The sequence below is a fragment of the Sminthopsis crassicaudata genome, chromosome 5 (assembly GCF_048593235.1).
Source record: "Sminthopsis crassicaudata isolate SCR6 chromosome 5, ASM4859323v1, whole genome shotgun sequence".
NCBI lineage: Eukaryota > Metazoa > Chordata > Mammalia > Dasyuromorphia > Dasyuridae > Sminthopsis > Sminthopsis crassicaudata.
Genome location: NC_133621.1, coordinates 212,287,962 through 212,300,252, shown reverse-complemented (window position 1 = coordinate 212,300,252; position 12,291 = coordinate 212,287,962). Strand labels below are relative to the sequence as shown.

Genomic DNA, 12,291 nt, shown 5'->3' with positions numbered 1-12,291 from the left:
TAAGAGACTGACAAGTAGGTGGATACGGCCCAAGGCAACACACACGGCCTAGCTTAGCTGGAGGGAGTGGAACTCAGCTCCAGGAAGTCCCAGAGAAGCGGAACCTTTGAACTAGGGACCGCGGTTTCTGGCAGACACTTCCAGTTTGAGCGCAGGGGCTTCTCACGTCACCTGCTGCAGACATCCACTCCCCACCCGGACACATAGGCTGAGCTTCTTGCTGTCTTCACTATTCTACGCCCTCAAAGCACAGCAGTGCTAATCACCTCTGAGGCACTTCCAGGGAGGGGTGGGGAACTCTCTCCCAGAGCTCTCTCTTAGCGCAGGCGCAGGGGCCGCTGCATCCATCCGGTCTGGGAGGAAGCTGGTAAAGAAGTAAATAATTTCCTACCCCAGGGACAGACCCCAAAACATTTTTTAAGTATGAGCAAAAAAGCTAGAAAAACTATAGATTCCTTCTATACAGAGAAAGAGCGGGTACCCAACCCCGAGGAAGTTAACAGCAAAGATTCAGAAGATAACAACCTAAAGGGGAACGATTCCTGCCCCCCATCACATAACTCTCTCCTAGAAGAAGCTCTTAAGAAATTGAGGGAGATCGAAGAAAAATGGGGCAAGGAAAGGGAAGTTATGATAGAGAATAACAACGTCCTGAAATTGGAGTTGGAAAAAATAAAGAATTCACAGGAGATGCAGGGAAACAAAATTAGTGAATTAGAAAAGGTTAAAAAAACACAGGAAAGTAGGATTTCTGAATTGGAAAAGATAAAAAAGTCTCAAGAAAATAGAATTTCTGAATTGGAAAAAGAAAACAATTCTCAAAAAAAAAAAAATTAGGGAAATGGAAAAAAATTCAATAGAGCAAAATAATTCATTTAAAAACGAAATTGGGCATTTACAAAAAGAACTAAAAACTGTGAAAGAAGAAAATAACTCCTTAAAAGTCAGGATGGAACAAATAGAAATGAATGATTCACAGAGAACCCAAGAATCAGTCAAACAAAACAAAAAAAATGAGAAGCTGGAGAACAACGTCAAATACTTACTGGGAAAATCTATAGACCTGGAAAATAGATCTAGGAGAGATAATCTGCGGATTATTGGACTTCCAGAAAACTATGACCAAAAAAAGAGCCTAGATTCTATTTTACAGGAAATTATCAAAGAGAACTGTCCAGAGATAATAGAAACAGAAGGGAAAGTAGATGTGGAAAGAATTCATCGAACTCCTTCTGAAATAGACCCTAAAAAAAGAACACCACGGAATATTGTGGCTAAGCTGCAGAATTACCACACAAAGGAGAAAATCCTGCAAGCAGCTAGAAAAAAACAATTTAAATACCAAGGTGCCACAATAAGGGTCACCCAAGATCTGGCTGCCTCCACATTAAAAGATAGAAGGGCCTGGAACCTGATATTCCGTAAGGCAAAAGATCAAGGACTGCAACCAAGAATGAACTACCCAGCTAAGTTTAGCATCTTTTTCCACGGAAGAAGATGGTCATTCAATGAAACAGAGGAATTCTATATGTTTCTAAGAAAAAAACCAGACTTAAACAAAAAATTTGATCTACATCCACAAGACTGAAGAGAAACAGAAAAAGGTACACAGAACCCTTGAGAACTGTAACTCTGTTGTGGGTATATAAAAAATACTCAAGGATAATTTGATTTTACTGATATAAAAGAAAAAAAGGGGGGTGTAGTAAAGGGAAGGAGGTCGGTTCAGAAAAAGGGGAAGGAGTGATAAAAAGAGGGAAACTACATCCCAGGAAGAGACATAGAAAATACACCATATCTGAGGGAACTTAGTGAGGGGGAGAATCATTGTGTGAATCTTACTCTCATCAGAAGAGGCTCAAAGAGTAAATAATTAACATATTTGTTTTTCAGAGAATTTTCTCTCACCTCATTAAAAGGGGGGAGAGGAAAAGGGAAAAGGAAAAGGGGAATAAGTGAAGGGACTTGGAGGGAGGGGGGAGGGATCCTAAAAAAAAAAAAAAAAAAAAAAAGAGGGAGGGTTGCGCGTCACAAGGGGGGTCTGTAAATTAAATATCGGGGAGGGGGATCAGGGGGGTCAAGGGAAAAAAGCATAATCTGGGGATAATACGATGGCAGGAAATACAGAATTAGTAATTTTAACTGTAAATGTAAATGGGATGAATGATCCCATCAAACGGAGACGGATAGTAGATTGGATCAAAAAGCAGAACCCTACAATATGTTGCCTACAGGAAACACACTTAAAGCAGGGAGATACATACAGAGTAAAGGTAAAAGGTTGGAACAGAGCCTATTATGCTTCAGGTAAAGCCAAAAAAGCAGGGGTAGCTATCCTTATCTCAGATCAAGCAAAAGCAGAAGTAGATCTCGTTAAAAAAGATAAGGAAGGAAACTATATCCTGCTGAAAGGTAGCATAAATAATGAAGCCATATCAATACTAAACATATATGCACCAAGTGGTATAGCATCTAACTTTCTAAAGGAAAAGTTAAGAGAACTGCAAGAAGAAATAGACAGTAAAACTATAATAGTGGGAGATCTCAACCTTGCACTCTCAGATTTAGACAAATCAAACCACAAAACAAACAAGAAAGAAATTAAAAAAGTAAATAGAACATTAGAAAAACTAGGTATGATAGACCTTTGGAGAAAACTGAATGGCAATAGGAAGGAATATACTTTCTTCTCAGCAGTTCATGGATCCTATACAAAAATTGACCATATACTAGGACATAAAGATCTCAAAATTAAATGTAGGAAGGCAGAAATAATAAATGCCTTCTTCTCAGATCACAATGCAATAAAAGCTACTTTCAGTAAAAAGTTAGGGGTAAATAGACCAAAAAGTAATTGGAAACTGAATAATCTCATCTTAAAGAATGACTGGGTGAAAGAGCAAATTATAGAAACAATTAACAATTTCACCCAAGATAATGATAATGATGAGACATCATATCAAAATCTTTGGGATGCAGCTAAAGCGGTAATAAGGGGAAATTTTATATCTTTAGAGGCTTATTTGAAGAAAATTGAGAAAGAGAAGATTAACGAATTGGGCTTACAACTTAAAAGGCTAGAAAAAGACCAAATTATAAACCCCCAACCAAAAATTAAACTCGAAATACAAAAATTAAAAGGAGAAATCAATAAAATTGAAAGTAAAAAAACTATTGAATTAATAAATAAAACCAAGAGTTGGTTTTATGAAAAAGCCAATAAAATAGATAAACCTTTGGTAAATTTGATCAAAAAAAAGAAAGAGGAAAATCAAATTGATAGTCTTACAAATGAAAAGGGGGATCTTTCCACCAATGAAGAGGAAATTAGAGAAATAATAAGGAGTTACTTTGCCCAACTTTATGCCAATAAATTTGATAACTTAAGTGAAATGGATGACTTCCTCCAAAAATATAGGCTCCCTAGATTAACAGAGGAGGAGATAAATTGCTTAAATAGTCCCATTTCAGAAAAAGAAATAGAACAAGCTATTAATCAACTCCCCAGGAAAAAATCCCCAGGGCCAGATGGATTCACATGTGAATTCTACCAAACATTTAAAGAACAATTAGCCCCAATGTTATATAAATTATTTGAAAAAATAGGGGATGAAGGAGTCCCACCAAATTCCTTTTATGACACAGACATGGTACTGATACCTAAACCTGGTAGATCGAAAACTGAGAAAGAAAATTATAGACCAATCTCCTTAATGAATATTGATGCTAAAATCTTAAATAAGATATTAGCAAAAAGACTTCAGAAAATCATCTCCAAGATAATACACTATGATCAAGTAGGATTTATTCCAGGAATGCAGGGCTGGTTTAATATTAGGAAAACTATTAATATAATTGACCATATTAATAATCAAATTAATAAGAACCATATGATCATCTCAATAGATGCAGAAAAAGCATTTGACAAAATCCAACATCCATTCCTACTAAAAACTCTTGAGAGTATAGGAATAAATGGATTATTCCTTAGAATAATCAGGAGTATATATTTAAGACCGTCAGTAAGCATAATATGCAATAGAAATAAACTGCAACCTTTCCCAGTAAGATCAGGAGTGAAACAAGGTTGCCCACTATCACCATTACTATTCAATATAGTACTAGAAACGCTAGCCTCGGCAATAAGAGCCGAGAAAGAGATTCAAGGAATTAGAGTAGGAAATGAGGAAATTAAACTATCACTTTTTGCAGATGACATGATGGTATACTTAGAGAACCCCAAAGACTCTGCTAAAAAGCTACTAGAAATAATTCAAAATTTCAGCAAAGTGGCAGGATACAAAATAAATCCACATAAATCCTCGGCATTTTTATATATCACTAACAAAATGCAACAGCAAGAGATACAAAGAGAAATTCCATTCCAAACAAATGTTGATAGTATAAAATATTTGGGAATCCATCTACCAAAGAAAAGTCAGGAATTATATGAGAAAAATTACAAAACACTTGCCACAAAAATAAAATCAGATTTAAATAATTGGAAAGACATTCAGTGCTCTTGGATAGGCCGAGCGAATATAATAAAGATGACAATACTCCCCAAACTAATCTATTTATTTAGTGCTATACCAATCAGACTCCCAAGAAACTATTTTAATGACCTAGAAAAAATAACAACAAAATTCATATGGAAGAATAAAAGGTCAAGAATTGCAAGGGAACTAATGAAAAAAAACTCAGAGGAAGGTGGTCTAAGTGTACCTGATCTAAAGCTATATTATATAGCAGCAGTCACCAAAACCATTTGGTATTGGCTAAGAAATAGACCGGTAGATCAGTGGAACAGATTAGATACAAAGGACAAAAAAGGGTACATCTATAGCAATCTAATCTTTGACAAACCCAAAGATTCCAACATTAGGGATAAAAATTCATTATTCGGAAAAAACTGTTGGGAAAACTGGAAATTAGTATGGCAGAAATTAGATATGGATCCACACTTAACACCATATACCAAGATAAGATCAAAATGGGTCCATGATTTAGGCATAAAGAGGGAGATAATAAATAGATTAGAGGAACAGAGGATAATCTACCTCTCAGACTTGTGGAGGAGGAAGGAATTTATGATCAGAGGAGAACTAGAGATCATTATTGATCACAAAATAGAAGATTTTGATTACATCAAACTAAAAAGTTTCTGTACAAATAATACTAATGCAAACAAGATTAGAAGGGAAGTAACAAATTGGGAAAATATTTTTAAAAACAAAGGTTCTGACAAAGGTCTCATTTCCAAAATATATAGAGAACTGACCATAATTTATAAGAAACCAAACCATTCTCCAATTGATAAATGGTCAAAGGATATGAACAGACAATTCTCAGAGGAAGAAATTGAAACTATATCCACTCACATGAAAGAGTGTTCCAAATCACTACTGATCAGAGAAATGCAAATTAAGACCACTCTGAGATACCACTACACACCTGTCAGATTGGCTAAGATGACAGGAACAAATAATGACAAATGTTGGAGGGGATGTGGGGAAATTGGGACACTAATACATTGCTGGTGGAGTTGTGAAAGAATCCAGCCATTCTGGAGAGCAATCTGGAATTATGCCCAAAAAGTTATCAAACTGTGCATACCCTTTGACCCAGCAGCGCTACTACTGGGATTATATCCCAAAGAAATACTAAAGAGCGGAAAGAGACATATATGTGCCAAAATGTTTGTGGCAGCTCTTTTTGTTGTAGCTAGAAACTGGAAGATGAATGGATGTCCATCAGTTGGAGAATGGTTGGGTAAATTGTGGTATATGAAAGTTATGGAATATTATTGCTCAGTAAGAAATGACCAGCAGGAGGAATACAGAGAGGGTTGGAGAGACTTAAATCAACTGATGCTGAGTGAAATGAGCAGAACCAGAAGATCACTGTATACTTCAACAACGATACTGTATGAGGATGTATTCTGATGGAAGTGGAAATCTTCAACATAAAGAAGATCCAACTCACTTCCAGTTGATCAATGATGGACAGAGGTAGATACACCCAGAGAAGAAACACTGGGAGGGGAATGTAAATTGTTAGCACTAATATCTGTCTGCCCAGGTTGCATGTACCTTCGGATTCTAATGTTTATTGTGCAACAAGAAAATGATATTCACACACATGTATTGTACTTAGACTATATTGTAACACATGTAAAATGTATGGTATTGCCTGTCGTCGGGGGGAGGGAATAAGGGAGGGAGGGTAATTTGGAAAAATGAATACAAGGGATAATATTATAAAATATATATATATATAATAAAAAAAATTAAAAAAAAAAAAAAAAAAAGAATTGGCTACAATAATATAAATGAAAAGATTATTAAAAACCAGTGAAAATGGTGGAAAACAGATAAGTGAAATATACTCCTTATCATGGTGGAGAATTACAGGATTATGAAGAGAACTTGTGTTGGTTGTCCATTGTGATAACTATATCAGATATTTTTGTTAATTGTTTTTTTTTTCACACAAAATAAAGTTCAACCTGGAAGGATGTGTGTGTGTGTTTTTAAGAGAAAAAGCATCAATAAAATAAACTTCATGTAGAAAAAGTTACCAGTTAATAACTATATTATCTCTTCCTTATTTTCATAAGTCACAATTGTGTATTATTACACTTAGCTCCAATAAAGAGTCTATTGAATGAGGACAATGAATAAGAATCAGCTTGCCTTTAAAATGTTGGAGTAGGTTCCCAATTCTTTTCTACCAACCCATCTAGAAAACAAATAGCAGATCTGAGCACTTAGAAGATATCTTCTAAGGAAAAAGCAGGTAACAAACACTGTATTTTGCCAATAGACTTCTATTGAAAATAAAGTTGTCATGGTTATATGTGAAAAATACAGACACTATAAACTCCAATAGGATTCTCAGAAATCAAACTCTTACTACCCTCTATTTTAATCAGAGAAGCTCACTATTGTGGCTTGCTTTAATAGATACCTCAACATGTTATTTTTAAAAAGGCCATCCTCCATGTGTATTTGATGTGTTGAATCTTTCTTCCTATAGACCAAATGATAAGACATAACTATAAGAGCATCTTAAACCATTTTCAAAGAAAAATTTATACTACATATTTGTGGTAACAGTACATCATTGGAGAGAGATGGACTTAGGGCAGTGCTAAATCTGTTCAGATGGTTTTATTTAGAACATAACAAATTAAACATCATAATCTTATGGAAGTGGCAGAATTCTCATGGACTTTTAGTTAGAAACTCATTAAATAATTATGCCAGGAATAATATTAATGTAGAACTTTCCCTAGATAGGAACAGCAAGAGATATTTGGGTAGCACAGTGGGTAGAACATTGGACTTAAAATTAGGAATATCTGATTTCCAACATGGTCTTAGACATTACCAGCAATGTTATTCTGGGCAAATCACTTAATTGCTCTCTGTTTCAGTTTCCTAATCTGTAAAACAGAGATAATAATAGCATTTACCTCCAGGGGTGATTATGAGGATAAGTTAAGATAATATTTGTAAAGCACTTTTCTAATCTTGAAGGCCTTTATAAAAGTTAGCTATTATTAGAGATAGACGTATTATTAAAATAAAAGAGAAAGCATGTCCCCACAAGTATACATCCAAGAAGGGAAGTCAATTTTATATCACAATTTTATTCACTTTTTCTGAATAGTTCACAACATTAATCTACTGGGATAATCTAGTTAGAATATCTGAAAGTCCATTTATTTCACCTATTGATATGCATGTGTTACACTTGTATACAATACAGAATTTCCAGTGTTGTTTTCAAGAAGAGCCAAAGGAAACAATATGGAGAAGCATGATGCAGAATCAAGAACAAATGGGGCCAAATGCATAGCCTACAAAATAAAATAGTCTTCACTTTGCATTGTTCCAAAAAAAGGGATAATCTTTCAAAAGATGTTCTCCCTCCCCAACCCACATGCCTTTCTGCCCAGTTCTATACAGCTTATTGAAAGAAAAAAAAAAGAAAGAAAAAAAAAAAAAAGAAAGAAAGAAAAGCATTCAGAGCCAGCTAACTGGTCCTAGTAACCACTCCTAATTAAAATGGAGGCAGACACACATCTCTTTCCCCGGAAATGTTGATGGTGTGCAATATTCTTCAGTATGATGCTATAAGTCTACATCTCCAATTTAGCTTCCAATAATTGTTACATTTTACCTCTCCTGCACAATAAAACAGCAGAGGTAATGAATTGGTCTTGGAAAAGTGTTGCATATAGTGAATTATCAAAGCACTCCAGGGTGCACATCCATCATGGAACCCAATTTATGTCTAATTGGCCATGTCAATGAGTTGTAAAAATAAAAAGATTTTCCCTGCTTCTCCAGCATATTGATGCCTCATGCCAGCTGCTTGACTGAGCTTGCCCACACAATTATTTTCAATAGGCCCACATCTGTATAGTCTTCATGTTTGTTTACAAAATATAAGTACTGAAGTCCCACCCTTCTCTTCATTCCCACCTGCAGAATTATGTAGTATAAATAATACAGAACAGGAATGCAATGTCCATTCTCCTCTGCTTCCATGCTACAAGTGGAATATAGCAAATGGAGTATAAAATTATACATTCTGTAATAACTTAGAAAACAAGTTCATAGATGTTTAAGGCTTTTTAAATATTTAGAAGACTTTTTGTGGAACAGCAAATCACAAATTCAAAAGCTAGCCACTAAAATGCAGAAAAAATTCTGGCCTAAAAAACGGTTTGAGTTGGATAACTGTAAGCAAATATTTGTGAACTGGAAACTGGGAGAAGTAAACTCCTTTCTCTATCAACAGACTTAGCAGACAAATACATAAGCATCCCGATCACCATTTTGTTCAAGTCAGAGACTGTCTTTTGAAAAAAGAAAAGAAGAAAAGAGAGAAACAAAAACTAAAAGGGGTTTTAAATGAACATCGTCTAAGTTCAGCATTATAAACTGGCATGCATCCCTGGCAATTTTTAAAAATCAGGACTACTTAATATCAATGACAGATTATTTTTGATTGGTGTAATTGGAGGAAGAATGGCACATTAAGAAACCAAAGCACATAACACATTTTGGGGGAGAGAAAAAAAAATAAATCTGAAAGAAATGTTCTAAAGTCAAAATATCTTATAATAAAAATGGCACTCTAGCTCTGACCTCTACTTATTTAATTGACAAGGAGCTAGAAGAGTCCATTTGCCTTAGGGAAGGAAAGATGTTGCTTGTCTACACATTTTATATGATTGATGTATCAGATAACTATTACTTGCCAACAATCATCATTAACAATAGATATATATTTCCATTCCTATAACAAAAGCAACTTTAAGATGTTAAAATATGTAGGCTTTGAGAGTTCCAAGATTAAGAGACAAATCAAAAAGTCCAAATGTATGCCATGCCAGAGGACAAGTTCTACAGAAGAAAGATTATTAAAGATGTGTACAGTCCCACCAGCCAGTGAAACATAGGGTCCAGGAATGGAGACCAGCCAGTGTTTTGTAGACTGCTTTCAGAAGCTTGAAAAGCAATCACATCTGAAGTCAAGAACTCAAGAGTTTAGTGTCTCTTTCATCATCTTCCAGCATATCAACTCCTTGGATTGCAACTTTAAATTCTTCCAGCATGTGCAATTTATAAGTGTGAATTGTCTAACCTCTTTGAGAGCTTCACAATACAAAGAAGTTCATAGTTGACTTTGTAGAAGTTTTGATCTCAAAGAGATGCTAATTGTAACCCAAGAATCCCATTGGGAAAAATGTGAGAGTATTACCAAAGGGTATACTCCCCACAGTATAAAAAGCTTCCTTCTGGTTGATCTCAGTAATACATTCCGGATATGAGTTATGTTTAATGTTCTCAGCCTTAGAACTGGCTTGATTTGTCCTTAGCTAATGGGTTACCTGCAAAAGAAAAAGAAAATATAATCAGCTTTTCATCAATAAGCAACAGTCTTTAAGAAGCTGAGCACAATATAAATCCAGCATTATTGGAATAAGAGAGGTATGGAGAATACACATAGACATGAGTTTCAAAGTTGTGAAAGTTTCTCTTTCAAACCAAATCCATAAGCTTACAGGAATTGGAACCAACCATCTGGTGAAAACTTCTTTAAGATATTTATTATACATTGTAATTAAATTATCTACAAAGTGAGCAAGAAACTTTCTCAGTCATTCAATTGACCTAAATTATTGGACTTGACTACCCTCTCATTTGGGAGAAGAGAGAGCTGGGAGGTCATAGAGGGGGAGAATGGAGTCTGGTAAGAGAGACTTTAGAATCCATGAGATGGTTTTGCAACTGTCTCACTTTCATGTCACACTAAAGATAAATATAGGATACAATGAATCCGAAGACAGTGCATTTCATAAAATGAATTTTATCTGAGCATATACCCTTTTTGTTTGTTTTGGAAGACTCCTCGATTTTCCCACTGAGCCCCTGCTCTATTTTTGTCTACTCTCTAACAGTATTTGAAAAGAGAAAACATTTCAACCTATAGCTCATTCTTTTATTATTGAAGTGCTTGCTTTTACAGTACCCTATTTGGTATGAACTATATTTTTGAATTTTTTTAATTATTCAAAAAGACAACAGAACTTTAAAAGAAATATATTTATTTATGGGAGTGGATGTTTACCTCATTTTTCATAGTGTCCAGAAGTTTTCATAAAATTTAATAGAGTAGAATTTATTCAAGCAAATTCAAACACATGAACTACATAGCTAGAGGCAAATAGAAGGAATATTTCAGAGTACCTATACCTAAGTAGATCTTAAAATATGAAGACTGTGTTGGGAGAAGGTGGAGATTAAAACTAAAGTATATGCATATTATATATATACATATATATATGCATATATATATATATTTATCTCTCTATACACATACATATATAGTATATATCATATGAATTTTATATAGGAGAAATATTTCTGATATGTCTATGTCTTCAATTAGCACTTTCATTCTTTTTTATGTCAGGGAGGAGAAGATTTTGTGGAAGGAACATGAAAACAAACAAAATGCTTTGAAAAGAATTATAGCTTTAGAGTTAGAAGACCTAGTGTTTAATCTTTGTTTCTCCCACTTAATAGCTGGTAAGCTGAAAAAAAGTCTCTCTCTCTAGGTCTTTTCTTATCTAATAAAGAAAGATATTAGACTTGCTAACCCATAAGGACCTTGCAAATTCTGATATTCTGATTCTATACTAAATGAAATCCAATAATTATAGCTAAATAGGATATATGTTTCTCTCTCTTTTTATTTTTGGAAATGAGTCATTTTCCTTTAGCATTAAAACTTTGTCATTAGCAAAAAAAAAAAAAAAAAAAAAAAAAAAAAAAAAAGTTTGCTAATGTTCAGAACAGAAATAGTAATAAAAAAGCAATTAAAAGTATATTCCAAAACTTTAAATTTTCCAATGCTAATTTAGAGTAATGCTTAAAAAAGAAATGAAATTGTGATCAATATTTTGTAGATATAGTTGGTTATAAAGCAAGGCCAATTTATTTTTTGTCATTAGAATGAAAATTGTTATTAATATGTTTAAAATGTCTGCCCCCTACTTCTGCAGTAACAATTAGATCACTGAAACACTTTCATTTAAAAGTTGGAAAGGGACATCTGACAAACAAGGTATATACAATATTGACATTCAGAAACATTTGCAGAAAAAAGTATGGTGGCTCTTTTATTTATATCTGTTGTACTGAGATAAAAAAATGAAAGTTAAAGGAGAGGGTAATGTATATCATCTATAGTGATATTTTGAGTTGTATATTTGTTCTCCAACTTTCCACGGTGTTTCGACAAGATAATTCACATTCTTTAGTCTGTCCCTCTAACAATTCATGAAGTCATTCCAAATAATTTTGATGGAATTGCTCCTGGGTGGATTTCAATAGAACTTTGAAGATTGCATTTGAAGATTCACATATTTCAAAAGGAAAGTTTTCTGAGGCTGATAATGGTTGATGATCACTGATATCAATCTAAAATTATCACTAAGTCATGACTCCCTCAGTTATTAATTTATTTTTTTTCTTAATAAAATGTTTTAAAATTTTGAATTTTCAACTTAAAGCACAGAATTATAGGTTGGGTTATCAAAAAATAAAATATGCTGCATTTTATGTTTAATTGCTATCAAATATTTTCTTAACACTTAACACTATTCAGGAATACATATATAAAGGAATGTGTTATTGTTATTCTGTCTTGGGAACAAAAGAAAGTGGTAAGTGACATTATGTTCTCTACTCCTACACAAAGTAGAGACAA

General features: G+C 34.0%; 1 protein-coding gene across 6 annotated transcripts in view; it reads right to left on the bottom strand.

The window, feature by feature from the left end:
- Positions 1–6,340: 6,340 nt before the first annotated feature.
- The window catches only part of TAFA2 (TAFA chemokine like family member 2), a 551,862-nt gene continuing 545,911 nt past the window's right edge, over positions 6,341–12,291 (bottom strand). For 5 of the 6 annotated variants that reach the window (XM_074269784.1, XM_074269783.1, XM_074269782.1 and 2 more), the window contains one exon: positions 6,343–9,907. In XM_074269784.1, the coding sequence (XP_074125885.1) occupies positions 9,896–9,907 (12 nt within the window). In that variant the 3' untranslated portion in view covers positions 6,343–9,895. Of the gene's footprint in view, positions 9,908–12,291 lie in introns of all 6 variants that reach the window. The other variant, XR_012482540.1, reaches the window with a different exon arrangement.